Raw genomic sequence first — 26,581 nt, forward strand, 5'->3', positions numbered from 1 at the left:
ACTGTCTGTTTATTTACCAGACATCAGTACGAATCTCCAGGAATAGTACAGTACATGACGTCACCACACATACATAATTTCCTATATTAGCGCCCTGTCTGTTGAGTTCCGAGCTCATGCCCAGGTAAGGTTCGGCATTCTGCTGGTGTTATGGCTACAGTATGTGTTTACTTTAAGAGCAATCAGTGCAGTGACACTGAAGACAACATTTTTTTCATCAATGAATAGTTGTGATACCATAACATTTCTGTAAAACAATGCACTATTAATACATCATGAAAATGAATGAAAAAAAGAAGACTCGTCCTTGTGCCTATGGAATAACTACATTGATTGCAATAATCAATATTGATGGCAATGTGTAAATGTTTTCAGACTGTTATGTTGGCCTTCATGTATAAGGTGTTCTTAAGTCTTCTACTATGCTGTTATTATTAATATGCATTAAGTGATGACCAGTATTACAACGCAATGATATGATAGGGTAGCAAATATTATACTGTATATTATCAATATACATGTACTGCACAATGCATGTAGTAGGCCTATTGCGAATGTACTGTACTGTTAAAGGTGAGGTTCACCACCGTGTCAATGTTAAAAAGGTTAATGTAATGTTGGTGTTGTGTTTGACACTAGATGCCCAAATGGCTAACACTTCTCGGCCCCTCACTGTGGCAGAGATGCAGGCGCTCGCCAGAGCCATCACGGATGAACGCATCTTTAAGATGTTCCTCATCCTCTTCACCCATGTCTTGTTCATCTACATCAACATTGTAATGATGGTCACCCTGCGCAGCAAGCCCACTTTTTGCAGCACGGCCCGTTACATCCTTTTTGGCCACATGCTGCTGAACGACACCCTGCACCTGTGTGTAGGCCTGCTCCTCTACGTGCTCAACTCCTTCTTTTTCACCTTGATGCGCGCCGCCTGCTCCTTCCTGGTGCTACTGTCGGCCACGACCTTCACCGTGGCGCCCCTAAACCTGGCCGTCATGTCTCTGGAGCGCTACGTGGCGGTCTGCTTCCCCCTGCACCACTGCCAGTTGGCCACGCCGTCCCGCACGCTCCTCGCCATCCCGCTCATCTGGGCGGCCGGCTGCGTCAACGTCATGACGGACGTGTGGGTCCTCTTCTCCTCCGAGCCGGCGTTTTACCTGGCGCACAGCGTCTGCACCATTGAGCAGCTGCTGCTGGCGCCGTGGCAGGGGGTCAAGATGCTGGTCCTCAACATCCTGCTGTTTCTGTCCGTGTCGCTGCTGCTGCTCTACACCTACGTGGCCGTCTTCCTGGAGGCTCGCTCGGCCTCCTCGGACAAGGCCTCCGCGCACAAGGCCTTGAAGACGGTGCTCCTGCACGCCTTCCAGCTGGGGCTCGCGCTCATGTCCTTCCTGTACGTTCTCTTGGAGTCGCTGGCCTCCCAGCTGCCCTTCGCCATCTACAACCAGCTGCGCTTTCTCAACTTCCTCGTGGTGCTCATTCTGCCGCGCTGCCTGAGCTCGCTGGTGTACGGTCTGAGGGACGAGGCCTTCAAGCCCCTGTTCAAGCGGCAGTTTTTATTCTGTGGCAGCTGGGCAAAAGTGGGACCTCCGTAAGGGTCGTTGACCTACAAAATGTATTATTATATTTATGTCAGGCTGGCTGTTTGAGATGCAGTGTGTATGTGTGTGTTTGTGTGTGTGTGTGTGTGTGTGTGTGTGTGTGTGTGCGTGCGTGTGTGTGTTAGAGAGAGCTAAGTGCAATAATATGGTGTGTGTGTGTGTGTGTGTGTGTGTGTGTGTGTGTGTGTGTGTGTGTGTGTGTGTGTGTGTGTGTGTGTGTGCGTGTGTGTGTGTGTGTGTGTGTGTGTGTGTGTGTATTTCTATTTGTCTAACTGAAACGGTGATGTCTGGACCCTCTAAACCACACAAATAACTCATTTGTACGATCATTTACTTCTATAGCGCCTTTCGAAAACCCACCATGTATACACAATGCTCATACTGTACGGTATAACAATATTTAATACGAATACAAACGATATAACAATATCTAATATTTATTAAAAGAAGAACACAATACCAAAGAAAGATGACATTGCTTTGACAAAAATAAAACAAAGACTGTGTACTGTATGTTCTTAATGTGACAATTTTTCATGTCATTTTATCACTTAAATTTTAAGTTAAAGTTATGCTTCATGTTACACTTTGAGATGCGTACACATCCAGTAAAACAGGTGCTGGATCAAACAAATGTGGGTAAAATGTGAATGTCATGTTACACTTTACAAAACCATGATCGCACGATATGATTATGATTTGATCATTATTACAGTATTTGCTTTGAATCATATACTATGATTGTGATTTTCATAATTATATGTGTATGCCAATTTTTGCCCCATAATGCACGCTGCACAATCTGAGGCACGCTGTAATACTCATTGAAAGCTTATTTACCATAGTACTAATCTACTATGACATAGCACAGGGCCTTTAGTAATGCACTACGACTCGGTCATTGCCATTCTGGTAACAACACATTTATAACGCCATGTCTTAACGAGTTAAACAAGCTTGCAGCCTTTCTAGGTCACCCAGAGCTGCCCCCACCCACCTTGGCTATTCTGTCACCTGTCCGCCCCAACCACCTTGACTAAATGCACTGTGGTAAACACTTGACTCCTTATTCAGACAGTTTTAAAATAACGCATATAGACACACATTTCAAAGGCAAATTAAATTAGACACACATAGACACACATTTCAAAGGCAAATTAAATTCTTTTAATCAATAAAAAATGACATGATGATTTTTTTAGTGTATGAAACTTAAATAACAGTCAAATCTTAAGTACACCTTGAGTTTCATTGGTCTTTATTCTTAAGACCACAAGATTGTAGGGTACTATATGTTTTTGTCAGCACATGACTGTTTGCATCTTTAGGAATGAAGATGGATTGAACGTGGTGCTGGTCTGTGAGAATATGCATGTAACTCACACCAGCAAAGCAAGATCAGTATTGAATAATCACCATTAGTGATGAACAGATAGGTGTACAGACCACTATTCATACATTATCACAAATAGCCCAAAATTGTGTTTGCATGCAAGCCTAGACAGAACACCTAAAATAATGCAAATTAGTTATGGACATTCAACAAAATTGCTACAACATTTGTGACTTCAAGTATTTGCTCATGATGGACCCTTTGTTCATTGAAAAACTACAAAGGTTTCATTCTGCACACGCAGTTTCTCGAATTGATGATTTCTCATGGATGAGATATAAGCATTTGAGCGCTCAGGGTCAACACCAGGGAAATGAAGAAATGCGCCTCCCAAAGTAGAACGCATTTTATCATCTTCTGAGTTGTCCCAGTTGTGGATGGCATACGTGACATTAGGAGCAAACGCTGTAATAAATGGCCATTGTTTATCCACTGCGTCAGCAGCAAGGTACATACAGTTGAGGACGATATTATTAGCCCCCTCCTGAAATTAGACATTTCTCTTGATTTCTCAGTAGGAATGACCATTATTAACCATTTCTGTTATTCTGGAAACAAATACACTGATGGAGATAATGTTCAATGAGTTGAATTTGGATTTTTCTATTGTTACGATGAGTTTAAACAAAAAAGGGCAAAAATGACAAGGACAAAATTATTAGCCCCCTGATCATTAATAGTCAATATGGCGCCATTTATGAACCAAAACTGACAACAGGCTCTGATAAGTTGCTACCTAGGTTGGCACATGCCCCACTAGGGATTTTGGCCCATTTCTTCACTGCAAAGTGTTCTAGCTGGTCCAAATCGCATGGATGCTGAGCATAGACATTGACCACAGACTCTCAGTGGGATTGAGGACTGGACTATGAGCGGGTGGTTCCAATATCATGGTTTTAGTGTCCTTGAAGAACCTCTGAACTAATCTAAATGTATGCTTTGGGTTACAATGTTGTTCGAAGACCCAGCAATCCAGATTCAGACCCAGACTCCCTGTGTCTGAGGCTGAATAACAGACTAAACGTGATGCCCTTCCACTATGTGTAACTGTGGAAACTGCTTAGCCTCATTAGACCAAAGAAGCATTGGACACCTGCCTAGATGATTGTTATTGACCTGGCCTCACCTGGAGTTTTTTTCCCCCCCAAGAAAGACAGTTGTTAGGGCTTGTCATCATATTGGGCTTTGGGGCCATCATCACAGAAGAACCCCTTTACAAAAGGCAGTGCATATCAGAGTGTTATTGAGCTTTGCCTGTGAACATTTGAAAGTCAAAAATGAGTTTTAAACGTCTCTGCTTTCATCTGATGATATTCAATTGCACCTGCTTTGATGCATGACTTCTGCTTCTGTCAGGTGAAGAAAGGGATAGGCCCTGAATCGTTATAAGATGGTTTCCACAATTAAACATGGTGATGGATGCATCATTCTGTGGCAGCCTCAGCCACAGGAAACCTTGTTTGGGTGTACGGCACCATAAAAACTGAAAATTATGATAGAATGTGGAAAGTGACCTTGCAAAAATATGTTCATAGAGGGAGCTAAGATCTTCACTAGATCTTTCAATAAGATAATAACCCAAAACTTGCATCCAAAATAGTTCAAATGTTCTTCAAGGATACTAAAACCATGGTCATGGAGTGGTTCAGACCTCAATCCTTCAGATAGTATTTGAAGAGTGCTGAAAATGAATGTCCATCCTCAACATCCATGCAATTTGGACCAGCTTAACTATTTGCAATGAAAAAAATGGGCCAAAATCCCTGGTAGGACATGTGCCAACATAGTTAACAACTTATCAAAGTGCCTGGTGTCAATTTTTGTTCATAAATGGCACTGTATTGACTATTAATGATAAGGGGGCTAATAATTTTGTCCTTGCCATTTTTACACTTTTTTGTTTAAACTCATTGTGAAAATGGAAAAGTCCAAATTTAACTTATTGGATACTATCTCCATGGTGTATTTGTTTCCAGAATAACATACATTTATTAATAATGATCATTCTCAATGATCAATGAAGAGATATGTCTAATTTCAGGAGGGGGGCTAATAATATCGTCCTCAACTGTACGTGCTCCTCTTAAGTGTTCCCCTCCTGGGTCAAGGGATCGTTGCGGATCGATAGTGGAACGTTCAAGTCGGTGTCGGTGCACTCCCACATGAAGGTAAAAGAGATGAGCATTGAGCAAGTGATTCCTTGCATTATTGTTGACCCTGTGCCCCGTGGCCTGTGCTTGCTCCAGGACCTCTGATGTGTAGTCATTAATAGCTATTTTCAATTGTGCGGAGCAAAGCTCTGTCTCATCCAACATCCTCCATTCATTGTTGCCACTTTTCGGTAGGCGACGGAGACAGTCACTCATGGCGCTACGCATACTCTGTAGCGCCTCGCCCTCGCCGTGGAAGATTCGGTGGATGGGGTCTGGAGGCAGCGTCTGTCCCTTCGCCTGTGAGGCCAGAACATCGAAGACCATGGCTAAGGCCAAAGCCATCACACCGACCCCACCAAACAGAACCGCTCCGTTTCCTCCTAGGGTTGTCCTCAAACTCTGGTCAAAGCTGGTGAGTTGCAGGGGGGTGAGCGAGTCACGCACAGAGGCATAATGGTAGTCAAGGTGCTGCGATGAGTTTACGGAGAGATACCTTTCAAACATCGGATAGACAGGAGCTTCTGAGATACTCTGAATAGCCATGTGGGCTGAAGAGGAGTTAGAGCACCCCATGTTTATGGCACGGCTGCACTTCGAAGGAAAGGCTTCTTCTTCCTGATGCGTTGGTCTTGACAGAAGTGAACTGTATTCTGATTCTGCCACCACCATTTATATGTCACCTTATCGATCAGCTACTCTTTGCGTAACCCCCTTGGCTCTCCTATTTTGGCTTTATTGATGTCCGGGGGGGGGGGGGGGGATGGGGTAGGGGTCAAAGGGGTCACTTGTCCAGGGCTCAGGGAGAGAGGGGGGCAGAATTGCAGCCTCATTACATTATATGAATTGGGTTTGGGACCCTTTCAGATGTCTTTGTCCCGGGCCCAGTCAAAGCTGTCAGTGGCCCAGGTCCTGTGGGTGCACTCTTAGTGGGTCAACTGCAGACAGTTTTACCCAAAATGACCCCATCCTCTTATTTATTTAGGGAGATGGATATTTTGCTCTTTAGTATACACCACACTCACTCGCTCGCTCGCTCGCTTACGCACGCACTCACACACGCCAGCACGCTCACACGCACACACACACACACGCGCACACACACACACGCACACACACACACACACACACACACACACACACACACACACACACACACACACACACACACACACACAGGTAGGCAAACTGCCTGTTTTGGTTTGTGTGAGTGTGAAAGTGAAAAGTGAAAGCTACTTGCATATGGAGAAACTTATGTTGGAAATAAGTTACTTTAATAATGCTTAACCGGACAGAGAAAAGTGCTGTGTAATCCATATAAAATACTGCTATCAGTACAATCCTTGGCCATTACTGGTGGGCATAGCTTTTTAATGTAACCCTGTACTGCACACAATATGACTATGCATGATAAAGAAATATTCCGGGGGGGACTAAGCCCCCCACATTTAGGCTTGCATGCCCATGGGGACCACTTTTCCAAACCCTACCCCATCTCTCTCCACATTCACTTCCTGTCACTCTCCACTGTCCTATCTGCAATAAAGACAAAAAGCCCATAAAATATATATATATTTGAAAAAAAATATTCCAGTTGATTTTTTAGTTCATTTTATTGATAAAATATATATATTTTTTTATTTTTTTGGACCACCCCTTTCCAGATATTATTGCGTTGCCTGAGGGCAATGTTGTGCGATAATGGTACAAAATCATATAGACGTTTTTCATGGTCAGAGTCATATGGGTCATTCCACGCCATATCAACAAGAGCCCGCGCACTTGGGTCTCAAAAAATTCTGAAAATATTACCAAGTGTACATGTGGTACTTAAGAGAAACACTGTAAATTTATTTGAATGAAAGATGTATACTCTCCGTGTTACAGCCAATTTTACTGGGGGAGGGGGGTGCCCATTTTGTTCACACTCTTTTTTTTGTCAAAGTTCACAAGCCCGTAGCTCAATAACTAAACCATGTAGGAAGCTCAAATTTGGCATGCTGGTAAATAGATAGGAAAAATTTGTTGCTAAACTGTCAGTTTTGGTCTGTATGATCCTGAATCGTCATAGTATTCCCTCAAAGATGATACAATTTGTACTGGAGTTCTTGGCTGTGCTCTGTTTAGGCCTTCAGAAGACATATTTGTGCCCAACATAGCCTCTTGATTTTTTCCCCTTGTAGAGACAAGTAGGAACACTCTCATAAAAAGCTATAAATAGAAAGGAAACCCCATCAGTGTTTGACCAGAAGACCTCACAAGTCTGACAAATCATTTTGGGTGTCATTTTCAGAGCTCCAGAACCCCTTGTGGGATTGTCCACAGATTTTTATTTTATTTTTTTCTTCATTCTCCATGAAGTCTTCTTTTTAAAAATGCCAATGAGACTTGTCTTATGTGATGTTTTCTTTTTTAATTTCCACCCTGAACATGTGGGCACAAGTGGGTGCACTTGGTAATATTTTCAGAATTTTTTGAGACCTAAGTGCGCGGGCTCTTGTTGATTTGGCGTGGAATGACCCATATACAATTTCTACAAAGCAGTATAGTAGGCCTATTACACTTTTAAAAACATATCCTACTACTATATAGCAAAACATTTATATGAAACTGTGACATTGTGACACTGGATTATTTATCCTGTAGGCCCAATATTCTTATTTTTATTCAGTTTAAAATTGAACAAAACATGTTATTACCTCACGTAAGGCAGGGGTGCACAGTGATGGAATGATCATCACTAGGTTTGTGTGTGTGTGCCCTAAATGTCATCGTAATGAGACTGGCTGTTTGGTTGTTGTGGTGGTCCTTTTGTACATTTGGCACCCCAAGGGCCTGTGTTTGAAGCTGGACAAGCAATGTTGTCCCCTTTTGCTGGTGTCAGAAGTGGGATTGCTTTTAGATAGAGCCATAATTCCATGCAAGTGACTACAAGGATGGCCTTATCTCTAGGACTCAAGCCCAGAATAAATTAAATGAAGTATGGTGGGAGTTGCGTGGGGAACACTGTGAGTGTTTAAAGCACAAAATATGTGCTTCCCAAGCAGGAAGGCAGAGTTGACTAACATCCTGTAGAGAGAGAGTATAATAGATAGACTAGAGACAACAGTTTGTGTGCTTTGACTTTATCAATGAGTCTGATTCTTTAGGTACCCAGTACCACTATTGTAGTAGGTCTGAGTTTGAAGCTGGATACGGCAATTCTCCCCCATAGATTTAAAATAATAATCAGTAGTTAATACCCTATTTCCCCTCCTCCACTATAACGCCCTCTCTTCTACATTTAGATGTTCATCACTGACATAGCTGTCTTCATTACCTACTTCAGATGGAATTTCTCTAACATACAGATCCTGATGCCCTCATCCATAAAGCATTCTTAAGTTAATTTTGTTTGTCAAAATGTGCATAAAATATAAGATTTAAGATATGTATAAGATATTTCCAATTTTAAAAAGTACCTCAAGACATTAGTTTATGTCTTTACTGCATAAAATGCATGTGATGATGTGGTAACAACCACACACAAACAAAACAATAATAACAAAGTCACCCAAAAAAGTACCCCTTTATCACACAACGTTGCCCTACAGCAACGCAAAGAAAAAGTTCACTTCAAACAATCACAAAGTGAAACCCTTTTTAAAACCTTCTATACAGCCTTGTGCACATCAAGGTATTTTTTATTTCATGATTTTATCATGTTTAGTTACACTAATAATGCAAAAGATCTTGTGTCCTTGTGTAACGGAAGCTAACTAGCAGAGTTGGCTTGGAACGTTGGTAAACCTCCCTCCCAAAGCCTCATACAGTGTCGATGCCGTTCGACTGGGAGACTGGTCTCTTAGTCCAGCGGTATCGTACTGTGTCTCCCATTGCCGGACCGTTGTAATTGACGAGGTCGCAGGTTAGAACCGCGAGGGGGACGAACAGGTGCAAGATGACCTCCGTCACACTTGGCACCCCAAGTGGCCCAGTGACTGTCTGTCAAGAGTGGAAGACCCATCCTCAAATGCTACAATATAGTGTCACCCTAACCACTCTAAATTGTTGATTGTGGTAGCTACGAAAAAGACTGTGTTGTGTGTAGGCCTACCTTCTGATTAGTGGATTCGGCATTTCAAATTATGCTTTTGGGCTTTCAGTCATGACTGATAGGTAGTAATCTCAGCATAGCATCACATGCGTGGCCATGTGACATTAATTTGTCATCTCAACATCTCAAACCTGAGGGAGTGAGTGAGATGGGATTTACCATTCATTGCCCTAAAATTGATAAGAATGCAGGAAATTGCATCTAAAACATGCAAAATGTTCACCCCCAAAACAGTATCTGGCCCTAATTTCTTAATCCGCCCCTGTGTGCTGACAAGATAAAATGTGCGTTTATTTAGTATGTTTAACGGTAGAGTTACACAATTAATCATTGGAGAGAGAGAGAGAGAGAGAGAGAGAGAGAGGCAGACAGACAGACAGACAGACAGACTGTCCTCTGTCTGGATGTGTTTGCTTTAGGCCACATGTTTGTTTTAGGTGGTTGCTGGAAGCGGGTTTCTGAAGTTCAAGTTCAAGATCAAATGCTTGGCAAAAGCGTTACTCTTTTTAGAATTTAAACACTTAGTGGTTTCTTTTGCCTTAAGACATGTAAAAGTTTTTATCTTTTACCTGACATGTTTCGACGGTGTTACTTCCGTCTTCATCAGAGGGTCTTTTTAGAATTGCTTCATAATCTCCACAAGCACACACACAGAGTCTGAAATGCAGGTCAACTGTGAAGCGTTTTACCAGAATGAGGCTTTCAATATATTTGTTTAGGGATGTGTTACGGTAAATGGTTATAGTTCAACTCAAATGACGGTTAATGTTTTTGTGTACACACAAGCAGGCACACATGCATGCACACATGCATGCACACACACACACACACACACACACACACACACACACACACACACACACACACACACACACACACACACTGACACACACACACACGAATGCCTCTTGAGATTCAACACCACAATACGACAGGGGTCTTGTGGATCACCCATGTCCCTATAGGCTAGTACACAGTATGCATCTACATACATTTCAGTGCAGTGTGCAGGAATGCATTGGCCAACAAGTTATCCGAGTGTACATTATTACTTATTATTGGCACCGGCAAGTTGCCAGCGATACTTGGCCCTAAATTCTGTCAATCCAAACGCGATGTGGCCCTTTTGGCCCAAGGTAATTGCACACCCCTGACATAAGATGGAGATGACGTAATGTCTTGAGGAGAGCTAGATAAAAATACAGCACCCAGTGATCTGTGTCCACAGATGAGAGGCCGTTTCATACCTCTCAAATCAAATATGTGTTGTTTGTCATATGTGCTGTATGTGCCTGGCATCCTGTTATTGCTATTATCATTTTCTTTCTTTTCTTTTGTTTGAGATTTTTAACCAAACTGTATTTTTATGGCGTGGCATGTGATGTGAGACTAGGAAAAGAGTAGGCCTGGAGTAATGATTTAGGTGTTTACTTCTTCGTAATGTATTAAGACATGGCCCTGTTGTACATTTGGAATGGAAGTGACCAAGTCAGACATGTATTAAGACTGTGTAATGTAGTGTTGTGCTATGGTGGTAAAACTATTCAATGACAATGTTTTATATCTGAATCAACTATATTGTGAATTTGCACTTCCTGTCTTTTTATTCATTGTGTGCTGCATCTAAAACAACTCGGATAATTCAATAACCCATTAGCTCAATGACTTTAAATGAGAAACGATTGTGTTTTGTGAGATATATTGTGCTTCTGCCCACTGACATGATTTTGTCAGGTTTCTTGGTAGATTGATAGATTTAATTGAAAAACATTTTTTGCAGGCATACGATTTTGTTATTATTGCAGCTTTCTCCAGCCATGTCTAACATTACATCCCCTGCCCTTTTCCCTGTCACCTTCTTGTCTTATCAAGACTGGTACATAGTGCAGGGGTTCTTTTCCATGGCGCCCTGTGCATTCTGTCTGTACCTGAACTTAGTGATGTTGTTCACACTGAGGTCTAAAGAAATGTTCACCGAAACTCCTCGCTACATACTATTCTGTCACTTGCTCCTGTCCGACTCGATGCAGATGTGGTGCACTTTTATCTACTACATACTTTACACGGCACCGTTGGATGAGGCAACTTTAAGCGTAATAGGCTTTTACTGCTTCTTTAATTACCTTGTCTGTCGAATCACAAACAACTATCTCACCCCGCTTTATCTAGGCCTTATGTCACTGGAGCGCTATGTGGCCATATGCTTTCCCCTTCGACACGCCGACATAGCCAACAAAAGCAGGACCATTGTGGCCGTCGTTTCTGTTTGGATACTGGGCGCAGTCCTTTGGATAGTCGACCTGGCCGCTGCCATGGCATTCCAGGCCGGCCAGGGGAGCTGTACGGACTTCATCCTCTCCCAAATGTCAGTCACCTATCAGGTCAACACCGCCTTGACTGGCCTTGTGTTCGCGCTGGTGAGTGTTGTTATTGCGTGTATATACATAGCCATCATGCTGACGGCCAGGGCTTCAGCGAACACTAAGGACTCCTCCTCTGCAACTAAGGCCCACAAAACGGTGCTGCTACACATGGTGCAGCTTGGCCTCTGCATGCTATCGCTTCTGTTTGGGGTCATTCGCAGGTCGCTGGCTATGAGTGGGCTGAGCCGGGTGGTTGTGCAAGAAATAACAACTTTTTTGTTCATAACGTTGAACATCTTGCCCAGGTGCCTCAGCCCTCTCATTTACGGTCTAAGAGACAATATGTTTAGGGCCCATTTCAGGAACCATTTTCTTTTTTGCATCCGAAACAAAATACTGCCTTCAGCGCTTGATGTTTAGCTTGGAATCAAAAAATCATGTGCTCTACATTTTCACGTTTTAAAATCTTTACTGAAAACTGAGAATATTATTGAACTGAATTACTGAAAATATTATTATTATAACCTGTGTTATAAATTAATGTTACAGCACATGTGATGTATGCTAAGGCAAAGTATTGTAATAAAGATTGTGTCATAGTCTTCTGTTCTGACATCTCCTGTCTGGATGTATTTTTCTGCCTTTAGGCCACATGTTTGTTATGAAGTGGGTTTTTGCAGTTCAAGTTCAAGATCATATGCTTGACAAAAGTGTTACTCTTTTTTGCATTACATAATCTCCACAAGCACACATGCTCGGAAATGCAGGTCATCTGTGAAGATTTTTACCAGAATGAGGCTTTCTATTTATTTGTTTAGGGATGTGATAATGCATTAAGTGCATTCACTTTACTAATTATGCTATTACTGTTTTGGCTTTTTAAGTGTGTTTGTGAATGTTTAATGTACTGGGGGTGTAAATATACTGGAGATATTATTGTGAACATTTTATGATCGCGATGTTGGGGTGGATGTTTTTTTTTAATATATTTTAAAGAGTTGTGACACCATTGTTGTGCAAGCTGGCGCACAACACCTGTAGGTTGATGCATCCAATATCGTCATGCGCGGTTAAGCCTGTAGTGGCTCACCAGAACCCTTAACAAAACTTAGAAACAGCCAGAAGAATATTTGACTCTGGCGAGTTTTTTTGACGGGCGTGTGAAAACGCGTGTGTGGCGTGTGAGAGTGTGAAAACACTCTGAAGAGTGTGTCACACGCTCAACGCGTGAGACTTGAGAGCCCTGCTAATGCAAAGTAAAATAATAAAGATTGTATCATAGCATAGGCCAGTCTCCTGACAACTTTGGACTAATGTACGTAACTGTTAGGCTTATGTAGTGACAATAAAAGCACTCTACTCTCTACTCTATGGAAAACAGTACATTAACAGAACTAAAACATAGAGCTGGGAATGGCCATCATTATAATTGCAAAGAAGCTGCACTCTCGACTACAATTCTTGTTTTTTTATTTAATGGATAAGCCTGACACACAGAGAGTCTTCCTCGGCCATCTTCATCGCCTTGGCTTAGCCCGAAATGTCTGTGTGCTATCCACTAAATAAAACAAGATTTTAGGTCAAGAGTGCGGCTTTTCAACTACAAATGCATTGATCCAGTTTCTCCAGTTGCTGATTCAGTTGTTCACACCCAAAGCACCTTTTTAAAGCAATTTGGAGTTGACTGCACGTCCTCAAAAAGACCATTGTTATAACCCAGAAATAAATGTTTGTATTAATACTATTACAACCCTGTGCCAAGGCCGTAACAAAAAGGAGGCTGGGTTCTGAAATCTTGAAAGAGGTTGGATTTTAAAACAAAATACTGTATAGGCCAACAGTGCCCTTTAGTGTGGTAGGTCAAAATCAGTCGGTTGGTCAGCAAGGGTGGATTACTGCACAGGCCTACCGGGCCCTGGCCCAGGGGCCCAAGAACCAAGGAGGGCCCTGAAGTCCAAATCTAATTCCATTCTCAAATTGGGATAAAAAAATTCACTTTTAACAACTGAATTTTCAAATTTTCTCAGGGGGCAAACCACCGAACTCCCAACAATGTACCAAACCCCCCTCTTAACATCCAGTCTAAAACCCTGATTATTTTTGGAAACCAGCAGCACCCATGGAAAGGGGGCCTATCTTGCTGTGTGGCCCAGAGGCCCATGGATTCACAATTAGTCCCTGTTGGTCAGTAGTGTATGCATGATGTCGGCTGTGGTATGTTCTGTGTGTGGTGTTAGTGTCTCAACATTGAAGTAAAGGTTGCCACTGGAGCCACTAGACTGCATGAGGTTGCAGGCTTTGGCCCAGACAGCAGTGCCACTGATCAGCAGTTAATTGTATTTCTATAGCACAGTTCGAACGATCATGCAGCTTTAACTGTGTTTCATGGGATAATGACTATCCTGTAGCCTGAAATGTATAGGCTGGGCTCACACCATAGACAAAACTGCTAAGTGCTTACAGTCTTTAGAGAAATATCGGAAGGGGCACGTTGTTCTATGCCACTCTAACCTTGAATGAGAGTTCCCCGCATATTAGGCCACAGCCACCATGGCCATAGGCAGCTACGTGGTCACTAAGATCTGGATCTCTGTAATGTTTCAGTGAAAAAAAAAATATATTCAAGATATATTCAGCTGTATCATTTTTAAAAAAGCATCCAAAGAAGACTATCCCTTGCGGATTCAAATAAAAATAAAAAAATATATAAAAACAGTGGTATTATTGCAAAAAAAATAATATTAGTGACACACAACTTAATTGCTGAGCCCATCCCAATGGCTCACTACACGGATCCAAAACTACTCAGAGCATTGCCAGAGGAAAGAGCCAGGCCAGATTCATGGCCCAACTTAAATTATCTTCTATAGTGCGAGGCCAGACCAACCTGCCAGGCAGGAAAAAAACAAATCTGCCAATAGGGTTGGTCTAGTGAACTCAGGTGAGAGGGCTTTACCTGGTGTAGCTTACCTAAACATGAGCCTGCGGGGTAGAAAACAAGTAAGAGTCATTGTCGTGACTGTACAGGACTCTCACAACTCCAGTCATGGTCACACATCACATTGCCTTCCCCTCCAGGTGGCGAAGCTCATGGATTGCAGTTCAAGTGCAAGGCGTTCCTCATGTAGCCTCCCACCATAGCCAACTCCCACCCTCATATACAGTAACTCCCATCGTTAATCCCATTCAGGCCACACTACAGTATGGGGTAATGACCTCATGGTGAGCCATCCCACTTTTGCAACCATTTGAAGTGAAAGGTGCTTGACATGCAATAGGCCTATAGCCTACTATAGCCTAGGCCTATATCATCATGTGTAGGCTGTGTGGCTACATGATAACTCATGCCTATGATGATGAGTGCAGTTGCATGCTACCTTTTTGGTGTTATAAATCCTTGTAATTGGTGATGTGATGGTGTAGCAGAGATTAAACAACCTTACCTGCAATAACACTGTGGGCCTAAACGCACACACAAACACACACACACACACACACACACACACACACACACACACACACACACACACACACACACACACACACAGTAGGCCTACAGGAGACAAAGACGGCGCCCCACCATGCATTGAAAAAAAACCCATCCATTACTTTTGCCCAAATGCAATCCGAGTTGCAAAATGGGGTAAGGTGAGCCACGGGGTAAAGTGAGCCACCCCCTTTTTCTCGAAAAAGGTGAATACATTTTAACATGTCACCACATTCTAAGGTGGTGGAAATCCTTTTCTAACACCTGTGAAAAAGTGAAGCATGTACCAAATTTGGCAAGAGAGATATTTGTGAAAATGTGTTTTTTTGCTGTGAATTCCATGTATATTCAAAACATGGATGATTTAGAGAAAACAAAAATAGAACAATTTCTGGTCTCATCATGTCTGAAATGTTACGTAATAAGCTACTATATGAGTGATATTTTAAGTCTTTTCGCACTTTTATGATAATTTTATGAGCATTTATTTACATAATTTTGGCATGGGGTAAGGTGAGCCTTTTGAGATGGGGTAAGATGAGCCGCTTATCCTATTGGGATGCATAATGGTTGAAAACAATGTTATGATATTTCAGCATAACCAGATAATTTCTTTCATATCATACCCAGATGAGTTGAGATTAATGACTTTATGCATGTTTCAGCCAATTCAAACAATAATATTAACTTTTTTTCTACATTGCACTCTGCATTGTTCGCCATTGTATTCAAACAAAGCTGTAAGGGCCCACAATATGTATTTTTTGGCATAGTTCTGTTGCTTTAGTTGTTTTATTTCATAGATTCATTAGTTACATTTGTTATAATAAATAAAAGTTGTTTAGCTGAGATTTTTGCCTGGGCTCACTTTACCCCAAGCAGTGGCTCACCTTACCCCATACAAGGGGTAAGATGAGCCACCTGAAAAAATATTTTTAAAAGGCAATATCATTTTAACCATGACAGTTTATCAATTAGTTTTTGCTCTAATAGTATCAGGACACTTTGAAATTTGGTATGATGTGAACATTTTAACCAAATACGCCTTCATCGCTTAGCTGTGACGAAAAATGTAAAAAGTGGCTCATCTTACCCCAGTCTCCCCTACAGTGCTCATCACTGTCTAGTCGCCATGTGCGATGCATCAGTTATGACTGTGATAGATAAGCACACGTCTGTTGGGTTTTACTTTGAAATAATTTCATCAACCGAGGCTTTTACTTTGAAATATTTCATCAACTGAGACCCGGAAGCGGTGATTTCCAAAATCGTGCGTGCGCGCCTCTCGTGTAGCATGCGCTTGTGATGGCAATTCTTGAGTGATTGTTTGTGGGGAAACTGCAGCTTTATAACGAATATGGTCTCTTCGCTAACCTTGTCAGGTCATAACGGTTATATTAATCACTTTTGCTACTAATTTGGGAATAGACTTTCTGGTGTTGCAACATGACTTACGGTAGAAAATGGGCAGCAGTGGCGATAGCTGACATACTTTTTTATAATGATACAGAAGCGCTCAAACCTATGCACTGCCTGTGTTCAAGAGCATTTGTAAAGTAAGTTGATTTTAATATTCATTAAAAACTACCTCACGCCGTGTGTCCTTAGCTGTGACAGCAGGCTAATCAATGTTGAAATGTCTTGCTGTTGCAGTGACAGAGAGCTGTACCGTTCAGATTACAATTCGATTCGGGAAGACTTGGATGATGATGCCGTTGAAGAAGGTTTGTGTGTCTATTTGTGTTACGTGTCACGATTTTTTTAGTTCGATCATGCAATCTCTGGATGTACTCGTGTCTGTAGCGGCAATGTGGGTATGATGGACCTGTAGATGACTTGTTGTAATCAATTTGGTTAACCTAGTAAGCAGCCTACATTTCTGTATTGTGATACATTTAGGCTCGGATTGTGAAGGTGCGTCATCTGGCCACGATGTGTCAGTAGACGATGGAAGTGAAGATGGAGAGGAAATTGACGAGGAGAGGATGCTCATGGCGAGCATGGGACTCCCAGTACAGTTTGGCAGCACCTCTTCTAAGAAAACGTCGGTGAGTGAGTTGACAAAACAGCCTTGGTAAAATTTCAACTTGAAGTGAGATGGATGTTTTATGTTTGCTTCCTGGAGACACAAAAAGTGTTCATGTAATTTTACTCCATTTTCAGGTAAGAAATTGTACAAAGAGAACTGCAAAGTCCTCGTGTCGGCAAGAAATAATCTCCCCCTCCGTCCAGCCTGAGCTTAGAGAAGACAAATTTTGTGGTGGTGAGGATCACTCCGAGACCTGCCCTCCACCCGCCGCCGATCCTCTGGTGAACCCTGCAGGTCAGGACGCTGCCTGGGAACGGTACTGGGCGCAGCAGGGGGAGAGCCTGCTCTGGAGCAGCTGGCTGGAGAAGCACCCGGGGAGTGAAGAAGACTCGGGCACCCCAGCGATGGGGCCCTGGGACTGCCCTGAAACGTTTGAAGAGTGGGAGCAGCACACCAGCCAGACCTACCTCTACTACTGGGAACAGTTCTGCTACTGGGCCTCCCAAGGCTGGACTATGGAGGAGGAAGCATCACCAGCAGTAGGAGGAGAGGAAGACTCTCCCCACCCCGGCGGCGACACCGCTGTACCCTCTGCCTGTGAGCCCTCACTGGACGCAGTGGAGGAGGAGCAGTCAGCAGAAGCAGAGTCTGCAGAGGTGGACCACTCCAGCCAGGATGACACAGAGGCCACTTGTAGCAGGGCGCCAGAGGACTGTGGTGATATGGGAAATGTGACCCAGCTGGTTGGGGCATTGAGTTTACATGCAGAGCAGGCTACTGGATGTATCAGGCGGGACTGCACACCTGCTGGCCATGAGTGTGCCAAGGACAAGGGTGACGACAAGAGCCAGGCTGTGTCACACAATAACTGCCCTGAATCAGGAGGTAAGTTTTTTTTATTTACATTATGTTTTTGGTGTGTTTTTGTTTCGTGTTATCTGTTGTTTTCTTGATGTTTTGGGTCATTCCCCACTACCGTAATTCACCCAGGGTCTTCCAAGTCTGTCGGTGTGCAAGAATACTTTTTTTCCATTTGCCGCCAGTCTTGTGGTATGGTGAGGTGGAAAAGCCGGCTTGAATGTTTAATTAACTTCAGAACAAATGTGTGATCTTCCAGACCAGCAAAGCCACTCAAGTCAGACAGCTGACAAACCAGCGCTGCCAGCCATGTTTTCACAAAGAAATCTGGATGATGATGAGGAGGACGATGACAACCCTCCAGAGAGTAAAGCGGCTAAACTGAAGAGGAGGTTAGTTGGTTTTTGATCTTGATTCGTTACATAATAACTTTGAAGGTGAAACTATTACAGAATAACTTGAAATCTCCTTATACACACTGTATTTTTTCCCTTTTCCTCCCCCCAATTGATTTGGTGACTTAGGGTGATTTATTTTGTTTGGCCAGAGGTTTGTGGCCATGTTTGTCTGTGTGTGTGGTAACTCGATAGTTCTCCCACAGCCATGAACTGGATGCAGAAGAAAATCCCTCCATCACTGCGAAGGAGGCGTGGGATAGCCTTCTGCTGAAACGAGGCACACAGCACAGGTAAGACCCGCTGCAGAGAAATGGTGCATGCTTGATTCTCCATGTGGGGTCCACAGAGCATTGACAGGGGCTCCTTGAAAACGTTGCAAAACACAAAATCACTACAGCACTTGACTCACATTCAATTCACAGTTTAGTTCCTAGACAGGAACACATTCAGTTCATAGATAGGACTTTGGCATTAAAAATGTGATGACTATAATTTTGCTGGTGTGATTATGAGGAGGAAATGTTCTGCTCCGTTGCGAGTCCTACCTTGTAAGCACATCGGGTTCTGGTGAACATTGTATGGATTGGACGTTTTTGGTGGCAAGATCAAATGTCTTGAGTATAGCAGCAGACAAACCTACAGCCAATTTAACCACTCATTTTGATTGACTTGTCCAGCATCTTTGGTTGTCCTTTCTCACCATCTCTCTCTCTCTCTCTCTCTCTCTCTCTCTCTCTCTCTCTCTCTCTCTCTCTCGCAGGTTTGAGAGTGTGATGAGCTTTAGGCAAGGCCACGAGGGCAACGTGGGCTGGGATTCAGAGGGCAAAAGGTCGCGACCTGCGAGGCGGAAAAGAGCCGCCTGCAAAGTGAACAAGCACTTCTTCTTCACCGAGACGGGAGATGCCTGTCCATCCTCCAAGACCTTGAATAAAGTAAGTTTTAGTCCATGTTACAATTTGCAGCAGGTTGCGGATGCTGTGGGGCATTTCACTAAATGCATATGTACCACATTCATATTCTATGGTTCTGTGCCTTTATTGAACAAATGCCCCCTTGACCTCATCATAAGCTTGCCAACGCCTCCCCCCACCCCCCTTAATATTAAAAAATGCAATTGATTAATGTCCTCCAATTGCAACTAAGCACCGCTCCCTGTCAACTCTCTACTTCTCAACGCCCCCCCGACGCCTACGTTGAGAAACACTATTCTATGGGGACCCAGGTTTGAACCGGTCTAGGTCATTTACACCCCCCCAAACTACTTTCTTGTCTAGATTTCCTGTCCTATGCCAATAAAGGCAAAAGCTTCTCCAAAAACGCTGCAGGTTACAAATACCCTATCATGTTTTTAACCATTAAAAGAATGGGAAATGACCTGTCGTGTCACAGAAACTCATTTAGTCTCCTCTGGCCATTGGGTGTGAACTTCATTACAGGTTCAGAACTTTCTAAGACTGGTCCAGAGTGAAGCTGATGAGGATGTTGCCCATGATCCTGAAGCGGCGACCTTATCCTCCGGCCCTCCTCCTCCTCCTCCCTCTACACATCTAGAGGATGCTCCCTCCGGCCCTCCTCCTCCTCCTCCTCCTCCTCCATCTACACATCTAGAGGATGCTCCCCCCTGCCCTCCATCTACACATCTAGAAGATGCTCCCTCCGGCCCTCCTCCACCTGCACCTCAAGTGGAAGAGCAACCCCATGCTTCCACCAAGTCCTTTCTAGAAGGCAGCCGCTCTACCCTGCTTCTTCACAACAACGTTTGGAATTTCACTGAAGAGGAACGGGAGGAGGAGGAGGAGGAGGTGGAGGAGAACAAGAGAGAAAAGGGCTGCAAGGAAGAGGAGAGGACCAAGGAAGACGAGGAGGGGGCAGACATGGAGGTAGCTGAAAGAAGCAGTGAGAAAATCAAGGCGCCCAGAGAGGTTTACAGCCTGGATATTCCCGACTTCCTGCTACCTGATCCCGTCTCTGAGAATGATCAAGATGGAGGTACTCACGTTGGAAATGGTAAGTGTTGTTTAGTCATTCTTTTCTATGAGCAGTGGTTCACAAGTGGCAAGAAAGAAATTTGTACTCTTGTCTGCAAATGTCACATCGTACGGTATAGTCGTGGCTGTGGTATCATATTGCATGGCTGTGGTTTACTATGGTGCGACCCCAGGCTATTCATTTCATGCCATCCACCTCATTACCATGCCCACTAACACTGTCTATTTTAACATTGGCTGTATCTCAAAGTCAAGGATCCTGGCCTTGCTAGGACTGGCCTTTCACATCCTAGCAAGGCCAGGATCCTTGACTTTGAGAAAAAGTCATTGTTTGTGCTACAGGGTTAAAGACGTGGCAAACTGAAATTGTCATTCGGTGTAACAGATACCTTCTGCTGACTGTAACTGTAAAACAACATGATTTTTAAAATGTTTCAAGTGAATGGATGACAGCCGAGGCTTTCATGAATTCACTGGGAAAAAAATTATATAAAAAGTGCCATGTTTTTTAAAGTTACAGTCAGCAGAAGGCATACACTGAATGACAGTTTCATTTTGCATGTCTTTGACACTACAGCATGATTTCTGGTTTGGTAGTTCCTGTTAGGCTGCCTATAGCCCTTCTGAATGATTTAGCACTAACAACTGCTACCAAAATGGCAATGGTGCAGCCCGTGTAACAGTGGATAGTAAGGTGTAGAGTCTGGCTTGCCAGGCTAGTCCTTTGAATGAAAACAGTAGAGAGTTTAAAAACCTTTGTATCTCCACAGCTGAGGGTGAGCCTAAAACGAAAAAGAAGAAGAAGAAGAGGAAAGCAAGGAAGCGGCGGGCGGATCCTGATATGCCCCCTGAGATTGCATCCCAACCCGAACTGGCCAAGTACTGGGCGCAGCGTTACCGCCTGTTCTCCAGGTTTGACGAGGGCATCAAGCTGGACCACGGTGAGTGATGTACATACTGTGCGTTTGCCGTCTTTGGCTTTTAGTGTTTGCACAACATTGCTGTCCGGCAGAAACTTCGTTACTCCACTTTTCAGTAATCAATAATTAATTGTTTGTCAGTTTCCATGAGTGTATGAGATCTATTAATTATTTTAAACTGACTTTTAATGATGAAATATTTATTGTTTTAGAAAACGGGCGTTTCTGCCAGACAGTACTTTCTACATCCGCAAACCTAGTCACTTAGAAAAGTGCCTCCCGTGGCATTGAGGAACATGACTTAACTTGCAAAGGCGTCTTGCACCTCAACACGGAATGATACATAGCCAATTTTTTCGTTTTACATTATTTCACTGGATGGGCAGATTTGCACTAAATCTTTTTTGTTTGCCTCAAATGATTGAGATGGCAGGAGCTTTACCTACTAACCCGTGATTTGAGAGGGTTTCTGTGATGTAACTCCGGCAGTTTGTAACTGTGTAGGCTTGATTTCAATGTGTTTGTAAGCGGGCATCAACTGAAAATCTTCTCTGCCTTTCAACAGAGGGCTGGTTTTCTGTGACACCAGAGAGGATTGCTGAGTACATCGCTCAGAGAGTGAAGGCCTGCCCTCAGTGTGAGTTGATCGTCGACGCGTTCTGTGGAGTGGGAGGCAACGCTATTCAATTTGCACTCACTGGAAAAAGAGGTAAGATTTAGATGTTCATGTGGATGTTCATGTGGATGCTGCTTAACAACTTCCCTTCCTGTAATGCAATGAGAAATTCAAATTAAATTATATATTTATTAATATATATATATATTAATTATATATATTAATTATATATATATATATATATATATATATATATTATATATATATATATTAATTATATATATATATTAATTATATATATATATATTATAGTTTTATTTCGGGGGTCATGGTTTCAAAATGGTTGCACAACATGGCACCCTAATTTCAGCTCACTTATTTTAAAAAAACAAATTGGTTCATTCCAGCTGCAATCAGCAAAAGGTCCCCACTCAATCCCCTTGGATTTGCTTGAAAAAAATCTATGTGATTGCTTATACATCCATCATATCCACAATTGCAGATCTCAGCTGTGCATACTTTTTTCCAAGAAATCTTTAAATAAAGCCTCCCCCCTGTTTTTGGCATCATATTGGCATTAAACTTTGATATTTAGTATTTTCATCTTGTTCTCTCTCTCTCTCTCTCTCTCCTTGTTTTCCTGTGGCAGTGATAGCCATTGACATTGATGGTGGCCGGCTTGCGTTGGCGCAGCACAATGCGCAGGTGTACGGCGTCGCCGATCACATCGAGTTTGTGCAGGGGGACTTCCTGGTGCTGGCCCCCGGGCTCCGGGCGGATGCTGTCTTCCTCAGTCCACCCTGGGGAGGGCCCGAGTACCTCTCCGCTGAAGTCTTCGACATCAGGACCATGATGACGCCCAATGGATATCCTTTTGTTTCTTGTCTTTCTCGTGCAGGCAAGTCTTACAGGTCCAGTGGCATTGGTCCGACGACCAAATTAGTCCAACCATGCGCAGGAACTGTAACTGAGGACAACCCATTTGTGAATTCAGAACATTTACTGAGCCACACATTCATAGTGCACACTGTGTTTCAGCTGAAGGAAGAAAATAAAGGATACAGAAATAGACAACGTTCTGGATTTATTTTACGAATTAAAGTTCGTAATTGCCAGTTACACAAAACACACCAGACTTATTTCAGAGTTAGAGAGAGACTAGCATGATCAGTTGGCAGAGATATGGATCCAGTCCGACTCCATCTTTCTTAGAATCCTTTATTTTATTGTGTTTGTTAGATCTCAGCACCAGGGGTGTCCCCAGGTCTTTTTTTTACAGGGGCGCGTGCCTGGGTATTTGCTGTGCCTCAAGTTTAGCATTTGGACTAATCTACAGAATGCACACAAAATAGTGCACTGTACATGCACAACTTGCAGTAGTATAATTAATTTACAAGCTTTTAAAATCAATAACGGAAAAAACAATGTTTTTGCTCGCGTGCTTCCCACACTCATTTTATCTGTCTGTGCCCCTGTATAGCATTAGGTCAGCTGACGCCCCTGCTCAGTACCAGCGTGTTTACTTTAATTAATAGTGTATCGTTTCGTGTTCAAATGCAAACTTTTGGTTTAATGTGTTTTCTAGATTTAAGTATCATTCATTATCATTAAGTACCATTCATACTATTCATTCATTTGATTAATATTAATCCTATGAGACATTGCAGTGCCTCAGGGCAACTGCAAGAATCATTTTTCTTTATTGTAGCTACATGTATGCTGTTTCAGTATGACTGACCTCTGGAATAGTTTTTTTTTCTTAACCATGTCCACATTTGAAATCTTCAATTTGGCGAAGATGATATCAGATAATATTGTTTACTTCCTTCCTCGAAACGCAGATGTGGAGCAAGTAAGTTACAGACATCATTTTGATTTTTCCCCCCCTCTGAAATGTTACGCTTTTATCCTATTTCCCTGCTCTCCTGAAGTCAGAAATGTCTTAAATTTATACCTATTAGAGATGCTCCAAACTTTTTTGGGTTAAGCTAATCAAGGGGATGCTTAAATGTGTAAACAAGAGAATGTCACAGAAGTGAGTACACTCCTCACATTTGTTCTCATCAGAGACAACCAAAGTAAGGATGTGGATTGCTAGAATTGTGTTGTATGGTCTGATGACACCAAGATAAACAATTTAGTTTTAAATGGTATCAAGCATGTGTGGTGGTAAAAAGTGATTTGTACAAAGACAAGTGTTCGATGAGTAAAATCAAGTATGGCTCTGGGACTGACATGGTTTAGGGCTGCATGAATGCCGTCAACATTGGAAAGCTGAATTTCACCAAAAGAAACATGCATGTGAACATGTACTGTGACTACCAAAGCAAATCATAATTCTCTCTGTGGGATTTTAACATAGGGTTTACACACGTTTGTGAGGTACAATTTGAGACATCAATGGATGTATTTCAAATTATTTTGAGTGAACAATAAATTGAAGCGGCTTCATAAGTTGTACACAGGCTACTGTTCATTGTGTCAAAGTGTTTTTAGGTTTTCCCCTGAAAAGATATATTTACAAATCTGCAGGAATGTGAGGGGTGTACTCACTTCTGTGTCATACTGTAGAGAACTGGTCTTTTTTCCGTAATGGGCTATTTCATGTACTACTGAAATTGTTTAGCAGCTAGATAAAGAGACAACTCTTGGTTGTTGTTGTTTGAACAAACAAAGTAACATTTTCTTTCTACTTTCTCTAGATTGCTTCTCTTGCTGGCCCTGGTGGAAAGGTAGAGGTGGAGCAAAACTTTCTGAACACCAAATTAAAGACAATAACAGCCTACTTTGGCAACATAATCAAATCTGATGAAGTCTCTGAGAAATAGTCGCCACAATCTTGTAATAATCATGTACGTGTCTGTGTTTTAATTTACGTCTGTAAATCTGATCTTTTTTTAAACAAACTGTATAATGTTATCCTTGTCGAATTATGTTTGCACTTTAGCAGCATGTTTATTTTAATATTAAATGTTCAACTTTTCCTCTTGTGTTTTCATGTCATCTTGAATTTAATTGCTCCCTAGTGGGTGGCACAGTAAAAAAGGTACTGCAACTATGTTGCTCATTGAAACTGGGGTTCCTATTGCCAAATTTGATATTTTCATGAAAGTGTAAGTAATAATAAGCTAATGTTTTCTAGTATTGCCCAAGGTACAGTCATTTTTTCAGCTAAAAATGGCTATTTCTGGAAATTCAAAATGGCAGACCATGGAGAAGATACCCCTTTTCATGTATGAAAAGTGATTTTTTTCTAGTCATAATGAATACTTAAAATTTGATGGTGGTGGTAAGTATTCATGGAAAAGGTAGTTACATTAGTGAATGGGTAGCATGGATTCTGGAATTCACCTTACTGTAACCAAATGCATTACTACTACTGTTTTTTGTTAGCCATTAAATAAGGTCAATGTTTGCTGTACGTGTAGATATGTAATTCAGAAATCCAGCTTTTCAACCAGCCATTTGAACTCTGAACATTAAAACAAGGGCATGACTATGACTACAAGAACTGAATTCAAATATTAAGCTGAAATGTCATCACAAGTGAAGCTTTTAGGGCCAAATTACGATCCAAACTCATAGCGTACATGAGTCCAATTTCATACGTGAGTCATGTTATAACACATTCTGAAGTCAGTTGTATTTGCAGCAAGCTATCAGGATTTTAACAGCATGCATGCTTATTCATTACTGTCATTTTGGGTAGGGTGCTCACATCACTTGTCGCAGGTGCCATACAAAAGGGACCGTTTAAAGGCCTAGCCCTGGCATATGTATGTTATATGTACAGTACAGGTCAAATATTTTAATAAAAACAATCCTAGTATTAGATAGAGGACAACTTCTTCATAGAAAGGCATTTACTGCAACTTATTACAACTCTAAAGTACTTTGTAGCTTATAGTCCTGGTTCTGAGATGAGCGTGACCATAGGTAGAGGCAGGGAATCCAGTAAGGGGGGACAATGGGGTCAGCTGTCCCAGGCCCAGGGGGCAGAGGGGCCCGGAATTGAGTCCGCATTACATTGTCTGTATTGGGTGGGTGATGGGGTTAGGGCTTTCACTTGACTTCATCCCTGGCTGACCAAAGATGTCAGTGGCCCTGATTAGGGGTGTGGGTGTGGTCTGACCGTCACCGTCACTATACTGGCCTGAAGCAGCATGGGCCAATGTTCCTCCCTTTTGTTACAAATAGCATCTTTTTTTCCTGCACACTTCTTTTAGTCAGGTGTGTTGGAGATTCCAAAGGTCATCAAAGTTAGAAAGCAGAACTCATGCACACTCTCCTTGTTTGCAAAGTTTCAATTGCGACGTTTCAGTATACTGACCTTCATCAAGCAAGGGGATGGCTGTGTTTCTGATGGCCTCACAGTGCCAGAGGGACCCCTTGGATATGTGACCATGTTGTGAGGTATCCCAAGGATAGTTGAAACATTGGATGGGACAAGTATTGTGTAAGATTAACGTGAGGGTGTGATTGTGTGTTACCTTGAGTGTGTGAAGCATATGTATATGTCCGCTTAATGCAGGAGAAGGCAGTGTGATGGAGTGACCATCACAAGGGTTTTCTGTGTGGTCTCTGTCGGTCATGCCAATGAGCTTGGTTGTCTGGAGTATCAGTCATGCGCACGTGTTTGTTACCCTGGAGATGTGGGTTTGAAACCAGGTGGGGCCACTCTG

General features: G+C 42.5%; 3 protein-coding genes across 4 annotated transcripts; all 3 read left to right on the plus strand.

The window, feature by feature from the left end:
* The first annotated feature begins 647 nt into the window (after nt 1–647).
* On the plus strand, nt 648–1,595 carry LOC134451839 (odorant receptor 131-2-like). Its single transcript, XM_063202237.1, has one exon. The coding sequence runs from the start codon at nt 648–650 to the stop codon at nt 1,593–1,595; it is 948 nt and encodes a 315-aa protein (XP_063058307.1).
* Nucleotides 1,596–11,141: 9,546 nt separating this feature from the next.
* Nucleotides 11,142–13,137, plus strand: LOC134451840 (odorant receptor 131-2-like). The gene is made up of 2 exons (XM_063202239.1): nt 11,142–11,947; nt 13,089–13,137. The coding sequence occupies exons 1-2, from the start codon at nt 11,142–11,144 to the stop codon at nt 13,135–13,137; spliced, it is 855 nt and encodes a 284-aa protein (XP_063058309.1).
* Nucleotides 13,138–16,396: 3,259 nt separating this feature from the next.
* tgs1 (trimethylguanosine synthase 1) lies at nt 16,397–24,882 on the plus strand. Of its 2 annotated transcripts, XM_063202549.1 has the most exons (13): nt 16,397–16,646; nt 16,744–16,814; nt 16,990–17,138; nt 17,254–18,004; nt 18,237–18,369; nt 18,579–18,665; nt 19,136–19,307; nt 19,812–20,382; nt 21,134–21,304; nt 21,849–21,992; nt 22,549–22,765; nt 23,673–23,751; nt 24,602–24,882. In XM_063202549.1, exons 1-13 carry the CDS (start codon nt 16,537–16,539, stop codon nt 24,725–24,727), a joined length of 2,781 nt encoding a protein of 926 aa, XP_063058619.1. In that variant the 5' UTR covers nt 16,397–16,536; the 3' UTR covers nt 24,728–24,882. The 2 variants fall into 2 exon arrangements, with proteins under 2 accessions (XP_063058619.1, XP_063058621.1); XM_063202551.1 differs by lacking the exon at nt 16,744–16,814 and having other exon boundaries at nt 16,398–16,646.
* Nucleotides 24,883–26,581: the final 1,699 nt, after the last annotated feature.

This window comes from Engraulis encrasicolus, chromosome 7 (assembly GCF_034702125.1).
Source record: "Engraulis encrasicolus isolate BLACKSEA-1 chromosome 7, IST_EnEncr_1.0, whole genome shotgun sequence".
Lineage (NCBI taxonomy): Eukaryota > Metazoa > Chordata > Actinopteri > Clupeiformes > Engraulidae > Engraulis > Engraulis encrasicolus.

What these genes read in the sequence shown, in the direction of transcription:
- tgs1 (XM_063202549.1), top strand. Translation starts at nt 16,537, where the DNA reads ATGACTTACGGTAGAAAATGGGCAGCAGTGGCGATAGCTGACATACTT. An exon ending in TAACTGCCCTGAATCAGGAG is followed by an intron (nt 18,005 to 18,236) that starts GTAAGTTTTTTT and finishes GTGATCTTCCAG; the next exon opens with ACCAGCAAAGCCACTCAAGT. An exon ending in TGCACTCACTGGAAAAAGAG is followed by an intron (nt 21,993 to 22,548) that starts GTAAGATTTAGA and finishes TTCCTGTGGCAG; the next exon opens with TGATAGCCATTGACATTGAT.
- LOC134451840 (XM_063202239.1), top strand. Translation starts at nt 11,142, where the DNA reads ATGGCGCCCTGTGCATTCTGTCTGTACCTGAACTTAGTGATGTTGTTC. An exon ending in TACGGTCTAAGAGACAATAT is followed by an intron (nt 11,948 to 13,088) that starts GTTTAGGGCCCA and finishes TTAATGGATAAG; the next exon opens with CCTGACACACAGAGAGTCTT.
- LOC134451839 (XM_063202237.1), top strand. Translation starts at nt 648, where the DNA reads ATGGCTAACACTTCTCGGCCCCTCACTGTGGCAGAGATGCAGGCGCTC.